Here is a 13,981-nt window from a genome sequence, read left to right on the forward strand (position 1 = left end):
TTCTTTTACGCTGCATTGTTGGTTAAGGGCTCGTAAGTATGCAATTCACAGTAAGGTGGCAAGGTAGCCTAGTGGTTAGAGCGTTGGACTAGTAACCGCAAGGTTGTAAGTTCAAACCCCCGAGCTGACAAGGTACCAATCTGTAGTTCTGCCCCTGAACAGGCAGTTAACCCACTGTTCCTAGGCTGTCATTGAAAATAAGAATTTGTTCTTAACTGACTTGCCTAGTAAAATAAAAAAAAATAAAAAAAGGTCTACTACACCTGTTGTAATTGGTGCATGTGACAAATAAAATAAAATTTGATTAAGTGAGCTGTGTGCTGGGCTCTGTGGTGGCTGAGAGGGTAGAGATGGAGGAACAGAGAGAAGAAACAGTAGTATCTCCAATCAAACCCACGTGTGCAAACATGACTAAGGACTTTATTAACCAAATCATTTTCCTTGTAATATCCACAAATAAAAGTGATCTCTTTTATATATATTCACATTGTATAATTTTCATAGTGTGACAAAATTCTCTTTTGGATTTTCCAGCCATTCCTATAATTGTCATAGATCAGTCCCCATGCAGTCATTGGAAAGGTTGAAGAACGTAGTAACAATCTATCTGAGTAGATTGAGTAGATGGCATGGACAGACAGGTTCAGCTTTAATGGAGTTCTTTTCCTTGACTCCTCTCGTTGTTGAAAAACGGCCAGATACCTAATCATCGATTTGATCACACTGCAACATACAAAATAAATAAATGAAGAAAGCAATATCCCCTTGCAGAGTCCTCCTCTTCTTCTTCTTGTTTTTAGATTTCTATATTTTTATATATAATAATAATGACTGTAATTATCCTTGATATAAATTCAATAGTATTTTTCTCTGTCAAATTTAAATACATTATTTTGGCAATTTCATATGGTGTTTAGAATAAAATAATACTCAAAATAGAAAATAAAACAGAGAAATGAGACAGCCAGAAGAGGAAAGAAGGGAGAAAGAACAAAATAAAGGAATACTTGGAGTCAGAAATATACAACTTCAGTTGTTGTTGAAAAGTGTCCATCATCATCATAGTTCCGTGCCAGCTCTCTGTGTAGAGCTGCAGTACAGTATACAGTCCAAGTCCTGGAGTGTGTAACTCCTTGTGTTATACCAGTGTGTAGGACTTTGCGTAGGGGTTGTTGCTCTGTTTTAAGTGTCCTCTGGAATCTAGCAGGGACTCCTGTGAGCTACTGAGCTTGGCGGCCTGTGCCTGGGCCAGGTCTCCGGTGGCCTCACGGCCAGTGGGCTCACGCTGGGGCAGGGTGGAGGCAGTCCCTGGCTGCCACTGCTGCACCTCCCTGGACGTGGGCACCTCCATGGGTGTGGGCTCCAGGAGCGGGGGCCGTTTCAGGGTGCGGCTCTTCTGGGGCTCCAGACACGCCTGGCCCAACGCCCCTGCCTCCCCTCCTCCGTTACCACCGTTGGACCCCCGGCCTCCCGACACAGAGCCACGGTTTAACAGGAAGTCCATGCGTAGGTACGGGGGCAGGTGCACCAGCTCTCCACCTGAGGGATGAGACCAGAGAGGGGGTTAGAGGGGTAACCAGTCAGGAAGGTTAGCGGGGTAACCAGTCAGGAAGGTTAGAGTGGTAACCAATCAGGATGGTCAGAGGGGTAACCAATCAGGAAGGTTAGCGGGGTACCCAGTCAGGAAGATTAGCGGGGTAACCAATCAGGAAGGTTAGAAGGGTACCCAGTCAGGAACGTTAGCGGGGTAACCAATCAGGAAGGTTAGAGGGGTACCCAGTCAGGAAGGTTAGAGGGTTACCCAGTCAGGCAGGTTAGAGGGGTACTAGTCAGGAAGGTTAGCGGGGTACCCAGTCAGGAAGGTTAGCGGGGTACCCAGTCAGGAAGGTTAGCGGGGTACCCAGTCAGGAAGGTTAGCGGGGTAACCAATCAGGAAGGTTAGCGGGGTACCCAATCAGGAAGGTTAGAGGGGTACCCAGTCAGGAAGGTTAGCGGGGTACCCATTCAGGAAGGTTAGAGGGGTACCCAGTCAGGAAGATTAGCGGGTTACCCAATCAGGAAGGTTAGAGGGGTACCCAGTCAGGAACGTTAGAGGGGTAACCAATCAGGAAGGTTAGCGGGGTACCCAATCAGGAAGGTTAGAGGGGTACCCAGTCAGGAAGGTTAGAGGGGTACCCAGTCAGGAAGGTTAGAGGGGTACCCAGTCAGGAAGGTTAGCGGGGTAACCAATCAGGAAGGTTAGAAGGGTACCCAGTCAGGAACGTTAGCGGGGTAACCAATCAGGAAGGTTAGAGGGGTACCCAGTCAGGAAGGTTAGAGGGTTACCCAGTCAGGCAGGTTAGAGGGGTACCAGTCAGGAAGGTTAGCGGGGTACCCAGTCAGGAAGGTTAGCGGGGTACCCAGTCAGGAAGGTTAGCGGGGTACCCAGTCAGGAAGGTTAGCGGGGTAACCAATCAGGAAGGTTAGCGGGGTACCCAATCAGGAAGGTTAGAGGGGTACCCAGTCAGGAAGGTTAGCGGGGTACCCAATCAGGAAGGTTAGAGGGGTACCCAGTCAGGAAGGTTAGAGGGGTACCCAGTCAGGAAGGTTAGAGGGTTACCCAATCAGGAAGGTTAGAGGGGTACCCAGTCAGGAACGTTAGAGGGGTAACCAATCAGGAAGGTTAGCGGGGTAACCAATCAGGAAGGTTAGCGGGTACCCAATCAGGAAGGTTAGGAAGGGGTACCCAGTCAGGAAGGTTAGAGGGGTACCCAGTCAGGAAGGTTAGAGGGGTACCCAGTCAGGAAGGTTAGCGGGGTAGGAAGGGAAGGGTACCCAGTCAGGAACGTTAGCAGGGTAACCAATCAGGAAGGTTAGAAGGGTACCCAGTCAGGAAGGTTAGAGGGTTACCAATCAGGAAGGTTAGAGGGTACCCAGTCAGGAAGGGGTAACCAATCAGGAAGGGTTACCCAATCAGGAAGGTTAATACCCAGTCAGGAAGGTTAGAGGGGTACCCAGTCAGGAAGGTTAGAGGGGTACCCAATCAGGAAGGTTAGAGGGGTACCCAATTAGGAAGGTTAGAGGGGTACCCAATCAGGAAGGTTAGAGGGGTACCCAGTCAGGAAGGTTAGAGGGGTACCCAGTCAGGAAGATTAGCGGGGTAACCAATCAAGAAGGTTAGAAGGGTACCCAGTCAGGAACGTTAGCGGGGTAACCAATCAGGAAGGTTAGAGGGGTACCCAGTCAGGAAGGTTAGAGGGTTACCCAGTCAGGCAGGTTAGAGGGGTACTAGTCAGGAAGGTTAGCGGGGTACCCAGTCAGGAAGGTTAGCGGGGTACCCAGTCAGGAAGGTTAGCGGGGTACCCAGTCAGGAAGGTTAGCGGGGTAACCAATCAGGAAGGTTAGCGGGGTACCCAATCAGGAAGGTTAGAGGGGTACCCAGTCAGGAAGGTTAGCGGGGTACCCAATCAGGAAGGTTAGAGGGGTACCCAGTCAGGAAGGTTAGAGGGGTACCCAGTCAGGAAGGTTAGCGGGGTAACCAATCAGGAAGGTTAGAAGGGTACCCAGTCAGGAACGTTAGCGGGGTAACCAATCAGGAAGGTTAGAGGGGTACCCAGTCAGGAAGGTTAGAGGGTTACCCAATCAGGAAGGTTAGAGGGGTACCCAGTCAGGAACGTTAGAGGGGTAACCAATCAGGAAGGTTAGCGGGGTACCCAATCAGGAAGGTTAGAGGGGTACCCAGTCAGGAAGGTTAGAGGGGTACCCAGTCAGGAAGGTTAGAGTGGTACCCAATTAGGAAGGTTAGAGGGGTACCCAATCAGGAAGGTTAGAGGGGTACCCAGTCAGGAACGTTAGAGGGGTAACCAATCAGGAAGGTTAGCGGGGTAACCAATCAGGAAGGTTAGCGGGGTACCCAATCAGGAAGGTTAGAGGGGTACCCAGTCAGGAAGGTTAGCGGGGTACCCAATCAGGAAGGTTAGAGGGGTACCCAGTCAGGAAGGTTAGAGGGGTACCCAGTCAGGAAGGTTAGCGGGGTAACCAATCAGGAAGGTTAGAAGGGTACCCAGTCAGGAACGTTAGCGGGGTAACCAATCAGGAAGGTTAGAGGGGTACCCAGTCAGGAAGGTTAGAGGGTTACCCAATCAGGAAGGTTAGAGGGGTACCCAGTCAGGAACGTTAGAGGGGTACCCAATCAGGAAGGTTAGAGGGGTACACTCACTACACTGAGCTGGGAGGAAAATTGTCAATGTCAGCATTACTTGGTTACTTTCGATTCCATAGTAGGTCTTTTCATATGGTATGTACTTACTGTCAGGATATATGGTATATGATAGGAAATCATATGAGTGGAGGAAATATGATTTCAGTTTGGATAATGTAATCTAATCTATCATATTGAGTCAGGAGGATACAGATTCTATAATGATTTCAGGACGATATAATTTTACATGGCTTGGCGAAGGGATTACTTATCCTATGATATTGCTGCATTAACCTGTCAGATTCATATTCAAATCACCTTTCCATTTCTTCAGGACTATCACATCGAACAGTCCTGCACTGCCCACTCTCAAACTCTCCTCATCTGTACTTGGGGTTAACTGAAGCAAAAAGGTGCTTCAAATCTCATTCAGAGACAGATTCTTTGCTGTCCAGGACCAGAACAAACCAAGCATGTGACGTAACCCAAGCGTACATTTAGTTAATGACACTGCAGCACTTTAAAATACTTCTCAACACAGTATTCCCCCATGCAGACAGTGAATCACTGGACACGGTTGAGTGGATGATGACACCATCACTTCTGCTGTAAATGTATCTCATCCACTGAATAAATGACATATTTCATTTAGTAAATTAGATAATCACAAAGACGTGTCCAGTAGCCATAGATGTATGAGTCGTACTGAAGATTTTACACTTGATTAGGAGTGGTGGGGAGACGTGTACTGTTCCATTACTGTTCTAATGGATGTCTTCAATATTAATCTTTCAGAGGCCACAGAGATCAGCATGCTTCAGTGACTGGCCTTTTCAATGCCAAATCATTATCCCCCATCACACAGAGGAGGACCGGCCCATCTATGTAGATTATATCCTACATGTGACCTTAGTGACTTAATCCCAGAGTTCACAGGGAGCATGAATAATTTACTGTGTATCTAATAGGCTTTATTAAAACCTGTAAATGGCAACCATTTTAAAGCTTTTCTTTGGGAGCTCATTGGGAATTTATTTAGCTGAAATCCATCAGGCTGTAAATTGCAGGGCGTGGGTAATGGCACAATTTATATCAACTACACAACAATGATTCCCAGTCATGCATTATGTCTCTATGCGGGGGTTTGGGGGTTGATGTATATGAATGTTTCAACATTCTGTGTGCCCAAGTCGATCTGCGCTAATGGGAGCTGTTCTCATTTTCTGTAATCTGGCCTTCAACTACCCACACACTAGTAAACATACAGACACATCGCGCATGCCCACACCCACACACACCCACCCACACACACCCACACACACCCAAACACACAGAGACACCTTGGCTTGTTTAAAGGCCCATCACATTTTGACTACTCAACACAAGAAACAGTGTTGCAGTAAATGTTTATGAGCTGAGAACCTCAAGATCATCCTCTATGATTGGCTCATAACAGTAATTGCACAGGACAGACTGTTTATGAGCGGAGAACCTCAAGATCATCCTCTATGATTGGCTCATAACAGTAATTGCACAGGACAGACTGTTTATGAGCTGAGAACCTCAAGATCATCCTCTATGATTGGCTCATAACAGTAATTGCACAGGACAGACTGTTTATGAGCTGAGAACCTCAAGATCATCCTCTATGATTGGCTCATAACAGTAATTGCACAGGACAGACTGTTTATGAGCGTCACACAGATCGTTACCCAATGTTTCCATCCAGCTTGGCCCCAATCACTCTATTGTCACACACACACACACACACACACACGCACGCACTCGCACTCGCACTCGCACACACTCACACACACACACACACAAAGAAATGGGCTTGCCAGGTTGACCCACTGACCCCAGGTTGACCTACTGTATCAGTATCAGGTGTGTGTGATTGTGATTGACACGTGCCCTCCTCTGTATCCCTGTGTGAATGACAGATGAGGTCACAGTGTCAACTCAGGGCAAAGGTACATTACTACAGAAGGGGGGGGGGGGCAGGGGGCAGTGGGCCACTGTCAGTCAGTCAGTCAGACAGACAGACAGACAGACAGACAGACAGACAGACAGACAGACAGACAGACAGACAGACAGACAGACAGACAGATCGTTGACATTTTATATTGAAAATTGACTTTTTTTTCTGATCATACTGACACTCACTGGGAAAAAGCACACAAAAATGAACTGTGTTCAAACTAACATGGGTGAATTCCACAGTGTGTGCCACAACAGAGCTGGCTGATGGCATACAAGACTGGTAACAACGGTCTTCAACAGGGACTTACTGTAGAAACCTCTAAACTTGTCTATGTGTCGCTGGTGTCGCCCAACTCCCGCTGGATGAAAGTGAAACCAGGGTTAGCACGACGCTACATCAGGCTCTGCGTCTGAAAGACCGATATCACGCTGAACGTCTCCATTGTGGAAGTAAAGTGCTGTTTTGTATTGACAGACAATAGCTTTAGATTGGCTTGACAGATAGCCTCTACTTGCCCTTAGCTGACGGTTTAAGTCTCCTGCTGGCTGATGACTGTGGGCAGATGGCTTGTGTACTCACCATGAAAACATAATGAGGAACGGAAACTCAAGACCCAGCTCAGATAGCCAAAACCTGTCTATCTCGTGTCGTTGACCCCAGCCCAGTCCCTACCTCCAGACACCATCAACAACTAGCTAGTCTTCATACCCCCAGCCCAGAATGACAACTAGGCAGGCCAGGACTCACTAAACGCACAATACATTCTGTCTCTGTGTATTTTTTACAAAAAATATTTGAAAATGGGAATTTCTTCATATCTATGTATTTCAACCCAGTCTGTTTGGTCTGTCCACAAACTGCGCTAGACAGTGTAACCAATAGGAATGGGAGGTGAGAAGCAGCAGGTCATATGAGGCCAACCCGGGAGGAGGACAGTGTCAGAAAGGCGGATAGCCTGACAGATGGACGTAAGGACAGCTCCTCCATGTGCAGACATTTCTGCAGAGAGCTGAAGCTAAACGCAGCACTGTGAAGGGTATTACTGGGTTTTAATGGTGTTTGTACTTCATCGAGCATTAACAGCATGCCAGAGGTGTTATCTGAGGAAGAGTATCTCATGATCACTATTTTGCAATAGGCATTTTGTAAAATGCTGTGTTAAATGAAAGCTATGAAACTTAACTTAACTTTGAACAGGCCAGAGAGCTGTGGAAGTTACAGTTGTAATGCTGTGGCCCAAGGCCTAATTGGAGCAGAACTGAACTGCTATCTATAGCAGTGTTTTCCAACTCCGGTCCTCTAGTACCCTCAACAGTACACATTTTTGTTGTAGCCCCAGACGAAAACACCTGATTCAACTTGTCAAGGGCTTGATGATTAGTAGAATCAGGTGTGCTTGTTGAGGGACATATGCCTGTTGGGGGAGGACCCGAGTTGGAAAACACTGATCTAGAGTAATGAGGAAAATAATACATAATCATTTCCTTTCAGTAAGGTTTGAATTGTACTGTGTGTTTGCAGTGTATGTCTGTTCTGTATATGAGTGCTGCCTTCTCCTTACCCGGTCTGTGGGCCTTTGGTGCGGCCATGTTCATGACCCGGCTGATGTCCTGAGGCTTGGGCGGGGAGGCTGTGAACCTGCAGATGCCTGACTCAGACGGCGTGCTAGATGCCAGGCTGTCTGTGTAGTCGTTGGTGCCGGCCGTCATTTGCTCCGAGGAGGTGTCGGAGATGAAGCACTCTGTGATAGTGAACTTGGCGTGCCGCAGGTGCTCCTCCATCTTGGCGTGCTCGTAGGCCCGGGCCAGCTCCTCGTACGTGGACGACGCGCTCTCCGTCGACACCATGCTGCTCCGCGCACGGTCTGCGTAGTCACACACACACACACACACACACACACACACACACACACACACACACACACACACACACACAGACACAACATCCATTATAGTGTATGTATATAGCTGAAATTTCCTAAGATATATAGGAAATATCTTAAAACATACCGTGATCACTCTGACCCTTCCACGTACAGTAGTAGTGGTCTCCCCTTTGCTGCAGACTAATGTTGTATGTGAGACATAGGGTCAGTCCAGTACCTGTGTCCTGCGATGGGCTGACGCTGTAGCTGTCGCTCTCCTTGTCCACAGAGCCGGCAGCACGCGGTGTGGGCAGTCTCCAGTCTGTGCTCAGGGTGTGGGAGGAGGTGGGTGGTTGTGGCCGGTTCAGAGTCCACTGGCTGGCATAGCGGTTCCTGCTGGCTGCAGGGCCTGCTTTGGCAGTGCGGCGTGCTGTGGGGTCTGGGCATGAAAGGGCCAAGGTCTTTACTGGTGAGAGGCCTAGGCAGTGTCAGGCCTAGGCAGTGTCAGAATTGACACCCTATCCCCTATGTAGTGCACTACTTTTGACCAGTGTCCATATAGAAAAGGGTGCCATTTCAGACATACCACTGAAGAGCTACTAGAAAGTAAATTGCATACTGTATATTGAGTCTTAATTGTCTGTGTATCAAATTACACAAACATCTATTGATCAATAATAACTCCTAGGTTTGAAATTACAGTATCATCCTAACCTTTCACAGTCGATATAATATTTCCCAAAGACAAAAATAGTATCATATTCGGTCTGACCCAGACATTTAACCTACTGTGCTATGCATCAATGGCACCAAATCAGAATGTCCCTTTAGAACGGCCATGATTAGATCCGGCCTGGAGAAGCCAGAGAAGAATAGCAGTGGTAATAGTAGTAGATAGTAGTAATTCCATCAGTGGGTTGGAAACTGGCACAGCGGGCAGTGTTTGCCCAACACTCTGGATAGATGTGGCTGAGTCAGCAGATAAGGTTCAGGCTCACTGTGCTTATTGTTTATTCATTTTTTTTGGGCCCACTGTGCTTCCTGGCCAGCCTCAATGAGCCCAATCAGGTGAGCGGTCAGATGGAGCCAGAGGCCTCTCCACTCTTCATCAGCTCAACTCGACTGGCTCAGCAGCAAGAGCCTCCATAGGCCACTGTCTAGCCACTGCCTTGAATCACATTGCTCTGGGCTGTGGGCTCTGTAAGTGGATCTGAGTGTTGAAACTATGATAAGCTGAAGATTCTAGTTTGCTTAGAATGGATTTGGGATCAGGGTATGTGGATACCTGGAGGTTAATTGTTAGAGCTTTTGTTTATAAAAAAAAACTTTAAAGTCTAAACACTGATTGGAGGACTGGGGTACAGTTACATGCACATGAGAGAGAAATATGTACAATGATGCTTGGATTGAATGCAACTATATAAAAAAATGTGAATCTTGACAAAGAGCATTCTCTTATGTTTCCAGGGGATGACATTAGGCTAGTAGCTTACTGTACGTCAGAGTAAAGGTGGTGAGGGGTGGGATATAGAGGTGATTAAATAGGCTCTTACTGGTTCCAGGCCGGGCGTCGGAGACGTCCACCAGTGGACCGGTGGCCTGCGACAGGGACTGGTAGTGGACTGTGTGCGTGACCGTGGACGACTTCTGTTTGGACGTCTCCCCAAAGTCATTATCAGTCAGCAGCACCGTCGACCTGTCGTCTGTCAGACAGAAAACAGGGAGGGAGACAATGAGTTCTTAGAAAAGATGATCAAATATAACATGCAAGGGATAAGCATACTGTAAACTGGCGGGGAAGACAGGGGTCTCACCAATAATCTCCATAGTATCTCTCTCCTCGATGAGCAGCTGGGCTCGGGGGATATCGATGTGCATTCTCATGGTCTGCTGCTTGTTGGATGTGTCTGGTGTCCGTGTGTTTTTACTAGGAGATAGTATTGTTTGCAAGTATTCAGTCATAGTTAGTAACTGTCCAGTGAAAATATCAGTTTTAAAAACTCATATTTTGATAACTCATACTCAAATAATGTTGCTGACTCATCCTGTAGACGTATTTGTGGCCAAAGCATAAATTGGAGAAAAAAAACGCTTCAAAAACCCTACCTCAAACTTGAATCTCAAAAAGACTCTTTTAAAAAGACTTGCTATTTCCTCATACAGTATGTCATACTCCTGAGGAGGATGAGCTGGCCAATCAGCGGTCTAGAGGAGGATGAGCTGGCCAATCATCAGCGATCTATTTGTATTCATATTTTTAATGGCTGGTATACGCCCACAACATCCTGTTGTCGGGGTACGCACACACCATTCCAACACAGAAAAGTTGTTTTAAAAAAACTGAATAAAAGAACGTTGGAAGGGAAACTATTTCACTCATATTGTAAGTAATTATAGGTAATACTTAATAGAAATCTGGAAACACTGGACAGTTAGTTTAAAGTATTTTATGATTCCTATCTAAAGTTAACATGTATTCTTCTTCACGTACCTCATCAGCATTTCTGCCAGGCTTTTTGCATCTGTAAAGTCAGCATATAGTAAATTAGTAACAACGCAGAGTTGACAGAAGCTAACATATTAAAATCAAAAGCACCAAGCTAATTTCCTAGATGTGCAAAACTAGAACATTAGAGTGGGGCAAATTAAAAGTGGAACACTAGATCTGATCAGAACGTTCTACGCTGTTAGCTAAACTGATAGCCTCTTAGCCTCTCGGGGCGGCAGGTAGCCTAGTGGTTAGAGTGTTGGGCCAGTAACCAAAAGTGTTGCGAGATCAAATCCCTGAGCTGACAAGGTAAAAATCTGTCGTTCTGCCCCTGAACAAGGCAGTTAACCCACTGTTCCTAGGCTGTCATTGTAAATAAGAATGTGTTCCTAACTGACTTGCCTAGTTAAGTAAAACAATCTATTACATAATGAAAGTCAATAGTCAGAATTCTACTGGTTCTGCTCAGGTTAATTGATCCTCACTCTCTTGAGCATGAAGCATACAGCTCTAAAAAGTGCTTGTGTGTTATTAAGTGCTTTGTTTCTATTGTGTGTGTACGTGCTTGTGCGTGTGTCCTGACTCACCGCGTAGCCTCTTGAGCCTCTGCTCCCTCCTCCTCCTCTTCAGCACCATCAGGAGGATGAAGACCATGACAGCAGCCACCAGGATACAGGTGATGGTCACCATCATCTTCAGCCCCTCGTTGCCTGACATGTTGTCTGTGATGGGGTCCACTGTCTTCAACAGAGGAGGGATGGTGCCTGCGGAGGGAGGAACCAAATAAGCTTGGGGAACCTACCATCCTGAGTATCAGGCATGACTATTTAAGGATGCACCACCAGGGTTGAGGCATCGTAGTCAAATATGTCTCTTTGGAAGGCCTTCTTTGGTATATGAAATTACCCTGGTTCAGGAAAATTTTTTATCATACTAGAAGACCACTGAACTGAACTCACTTCCATCGGCGTTGAGCGTGGCGAACATGATCTTCTTCTCAGCGGAGCCGGCGCTATTGACCACTTTCATCTGCAGCTCGTACCAGGTTGCCTCCGCCAGGTCATACAGGATGTAGCTCTTGGTTAGGGAGGTGCGCTGAGCCGTGGTCCACGTTGCCGTGTCCATCGGATGGTACTCCAGGGTGAACGAGGTGATTGGGCAGCCACCATTGTTCCACCCAATTAGATTGAGCCTGACCCGGGTGGAGTTGATGCTGGCAAACAGCTCATGTTCTTTGGCAAACTGGGGCTCTGGAAAGAAGAGGGGTGAAGAGATCAGATGTAGACTTCTAAGGATGCCTGTAACATTTTATTCATGAGCCAGATCAGGTCACATAATAATTGAGCTAGTCTGAGGGATTGTTTGATAAAATGTTGGATAAACTGCTGAGTTAGAGTCAGTTCTAAGGGGACAGTGGTGGTGGAGATGCTATAGAGCATGGATGGGCAACATTGAAGGGGGTGGGGGCCACAAAAAAGTTGCTTGCAGGTCTGCATACCCACATGTGCCCACACACACCCCACCCCACCGCCACCACGTTGTGAGCAAAACATTTTAGCAGCCCCCCTCTTGACAGTGGACTGATTTTTTTTTACGTTTAAAAAAAAAAATGTTGCAGTTTTATAACTAATTTCATGCAATTCTACTCATTTTGCCATGGGGTGGAGAGGAAAATTAGCCGTTTTACATTTTACCATAGGGTGGAGAGAAGTGTTTGCAGTTTGTGATATCTGTGATATCTGAGTGAGACTGACTAACAAAATCAATGGGGGCCCCTCGGCCGGTAATTCGACCATGATTACTAAGTTTAGATAGCTGGCCGCTAGACTAATTTATCAATCTAGAAATGTTTAGCTGACGTGGCTAATTGATTGACTATCAGTGACTGACATAAGATAAAAACTACTGATGCACAACCAAATTTCAAAATTGCACTTTGTGTATTCAACTATTCTAACTTGCAATAGAACGTTTAGAACCCGACTGAGTAAAAAAAAAAAAAAAAAAACTTGATCCGAGGGCCAGTTGCCCATCCTTGCTAAAAAGACTTCACCTTTTCCGTGGGTCTTTGCTTCAATGATCTCACTGATGCGTCCGGGGCCCACTCCGTTCTGAGCAGTCAGGGTGAACTTGTACCAGGTGCCACACTTCAGGTTCTCCAGACGGTACGACCGCTCACTAGGGCTGATGGGAAAGCTCCCCCACTGCTCAGAGTTGTCCTCTGAGTACTGCAGGATGTAGCCTACAGAAAGAGAAAAAGACAGAGACAGAGCATAACTGTAAAATCTCTCCCAACATACTCCAAGTTAATCTAATAACTACATTACCCAGATAATCACTCACAGTGCTGGCACAGCAAAGTGGAACCTTGTAGTATTTGCACTTCCCTTCCAACAGATTGTTCAGTGTTAGACATCGGCTAAATACCTATAAACATGCCATTGAGATTGATTAACATTAAATGTAACATAAGGCAGGACAACAGCACCTGATCATAGCCACCATTTACTCGGACAAGAGGAAAATAAGACACTGTATTGGTGTTAGAGCAAAGACTAAACAAAATCATTTGACTCATGACATGAAAACAAATACCATAGGAAATCATCCTGGATATTCCTTAAAATCTCTTTTAAAAAGCCTGAGAGGCCAGAAGCCTGTTGTGTTCCAGTGATGACCAGCTATGATAAATCACCAGTGCTACTCCTGTGATTGGGCTTTCTTCTTGACTGAGTGGTTTAACCTTCCACTTTAACCCACCTAATCTTCTTTGTTCCTTTTTAATCTATTCCCTCTCCACTGTTTTAGCACCCCACTCAACGCAATTACCAGGCCTGTCTAAGATAATGAGAAGTGGAGGGCCTTGTAAGATGATTTTGTTCACCCAATGTCCTAATAGGATACTAGCCGTGTAACTGAAGTGTCATTTGTGTGTCTTGGTAGTTATCAGTGGCTTGTTGAGGTGTTGTTGGTTTGCCCAAATGGAGGTCTACTTTATCTCTTGTTGAAATGTCATTAGATAGTGTGTCTGAATGGAGGTCTACTTAATCTCTTGTTGAAATGTCATTAGTTAGTGTGTCTGAATGGAGGTCTACTTTATCTCTTGTTGAAATGTCATTAGATAGTGTGTCTGAATGGAGGTCTACTTTATCTCTTGTTGAAATGTCATTAGTTATTGTGTCTGAATGGAGGTCTACTTTATCTCTTCTTGAAATGTCATTAGTTAGTGTGTCTGAATGGAGGTCTACTTTCTCTCTTCTTGAAATGTCATTAGTTAGTGTGTCTGAATGGAGGTCTACTTTCTCTCTTCTTGAAATGTCATTAGATAGTGTGTCTGAATGGAGGTCTACTTTATCTCTTGTTGAAATGTCATTAGATAGTGTGTCTGAATGGAGGTCTACTGTATGTCTTCTTGAAATGTCATTAGTTAGTGTGTCTGAATGGAGGTCTACTGTATGTCTTCTT

General features: G+C 46.0%; 1 protein-coding gene across 1 annotated transcript in view; it reads right to left on the reverse strand.

The window, feature by feature from the left end:
• Positions 1–387: 387 nt before the first annotated feature.
• The window catches only part of LOC115136687 (cell adhesion molecule DSCAM-like), a 139,935-nt gene continuing 126,341 nt past the window's right edge, over positions 388–13,981 (reverse strand). Inside the window, exons 25-33 of the mRNA XM_029672354.2 lie at positions 12,570–12,758; positions 11,476–11,766; positions 11,104–11,280; positions 10,520–10,550; positions 9,843–9,955; positions 9,582–9,731; positions 8,267–8,467; positions 7,726–8,028; positions 388–1,539 (exon numbers count right to left, since the gene is read on the reverse strand). Of these exons, the coding sequence (XP_029528214.2) occupies positions 1,139–1,539; positions 7,726–8,028; positions 8,267–8,467; positions 9,582–9,731; positions 9,843–9,955; positions 10,520–10,550; positions 11,104–11,280; positions 11,476–11,766; positions 12,570–12,758 (1,856 nt within the window). The 3' untranslated portion in view covers positions 388–1,138. The remainder of the gene's footprint in view (positions 1,540–7,725; positions 8,029–8,266; positions 8,468–9,581; positions 9,732–9,842; positions 9,956–10,519; positions 10,551–11,103; positions 11,281–11,475; positions 11,767–12,569; positions 12,759–13,981) is intronic.

Source organism: Oncorhynchus nerka, linkage group LG11 (genome assembly GCF_034236695.1).
Source record: "Oncorhynchus nerka isolate Pitt River linkage group LG11, Oner_Uvic_2.0, whole genome shotgun sequence".
In the NCBI taxonomy this organism is placed as follows: Eukaryota; Metazoa; Chordata; class Actinopteri; order Salmoniformes; family Salmonidae; genus Oncorhynchus; species Oncorhynchus nerka.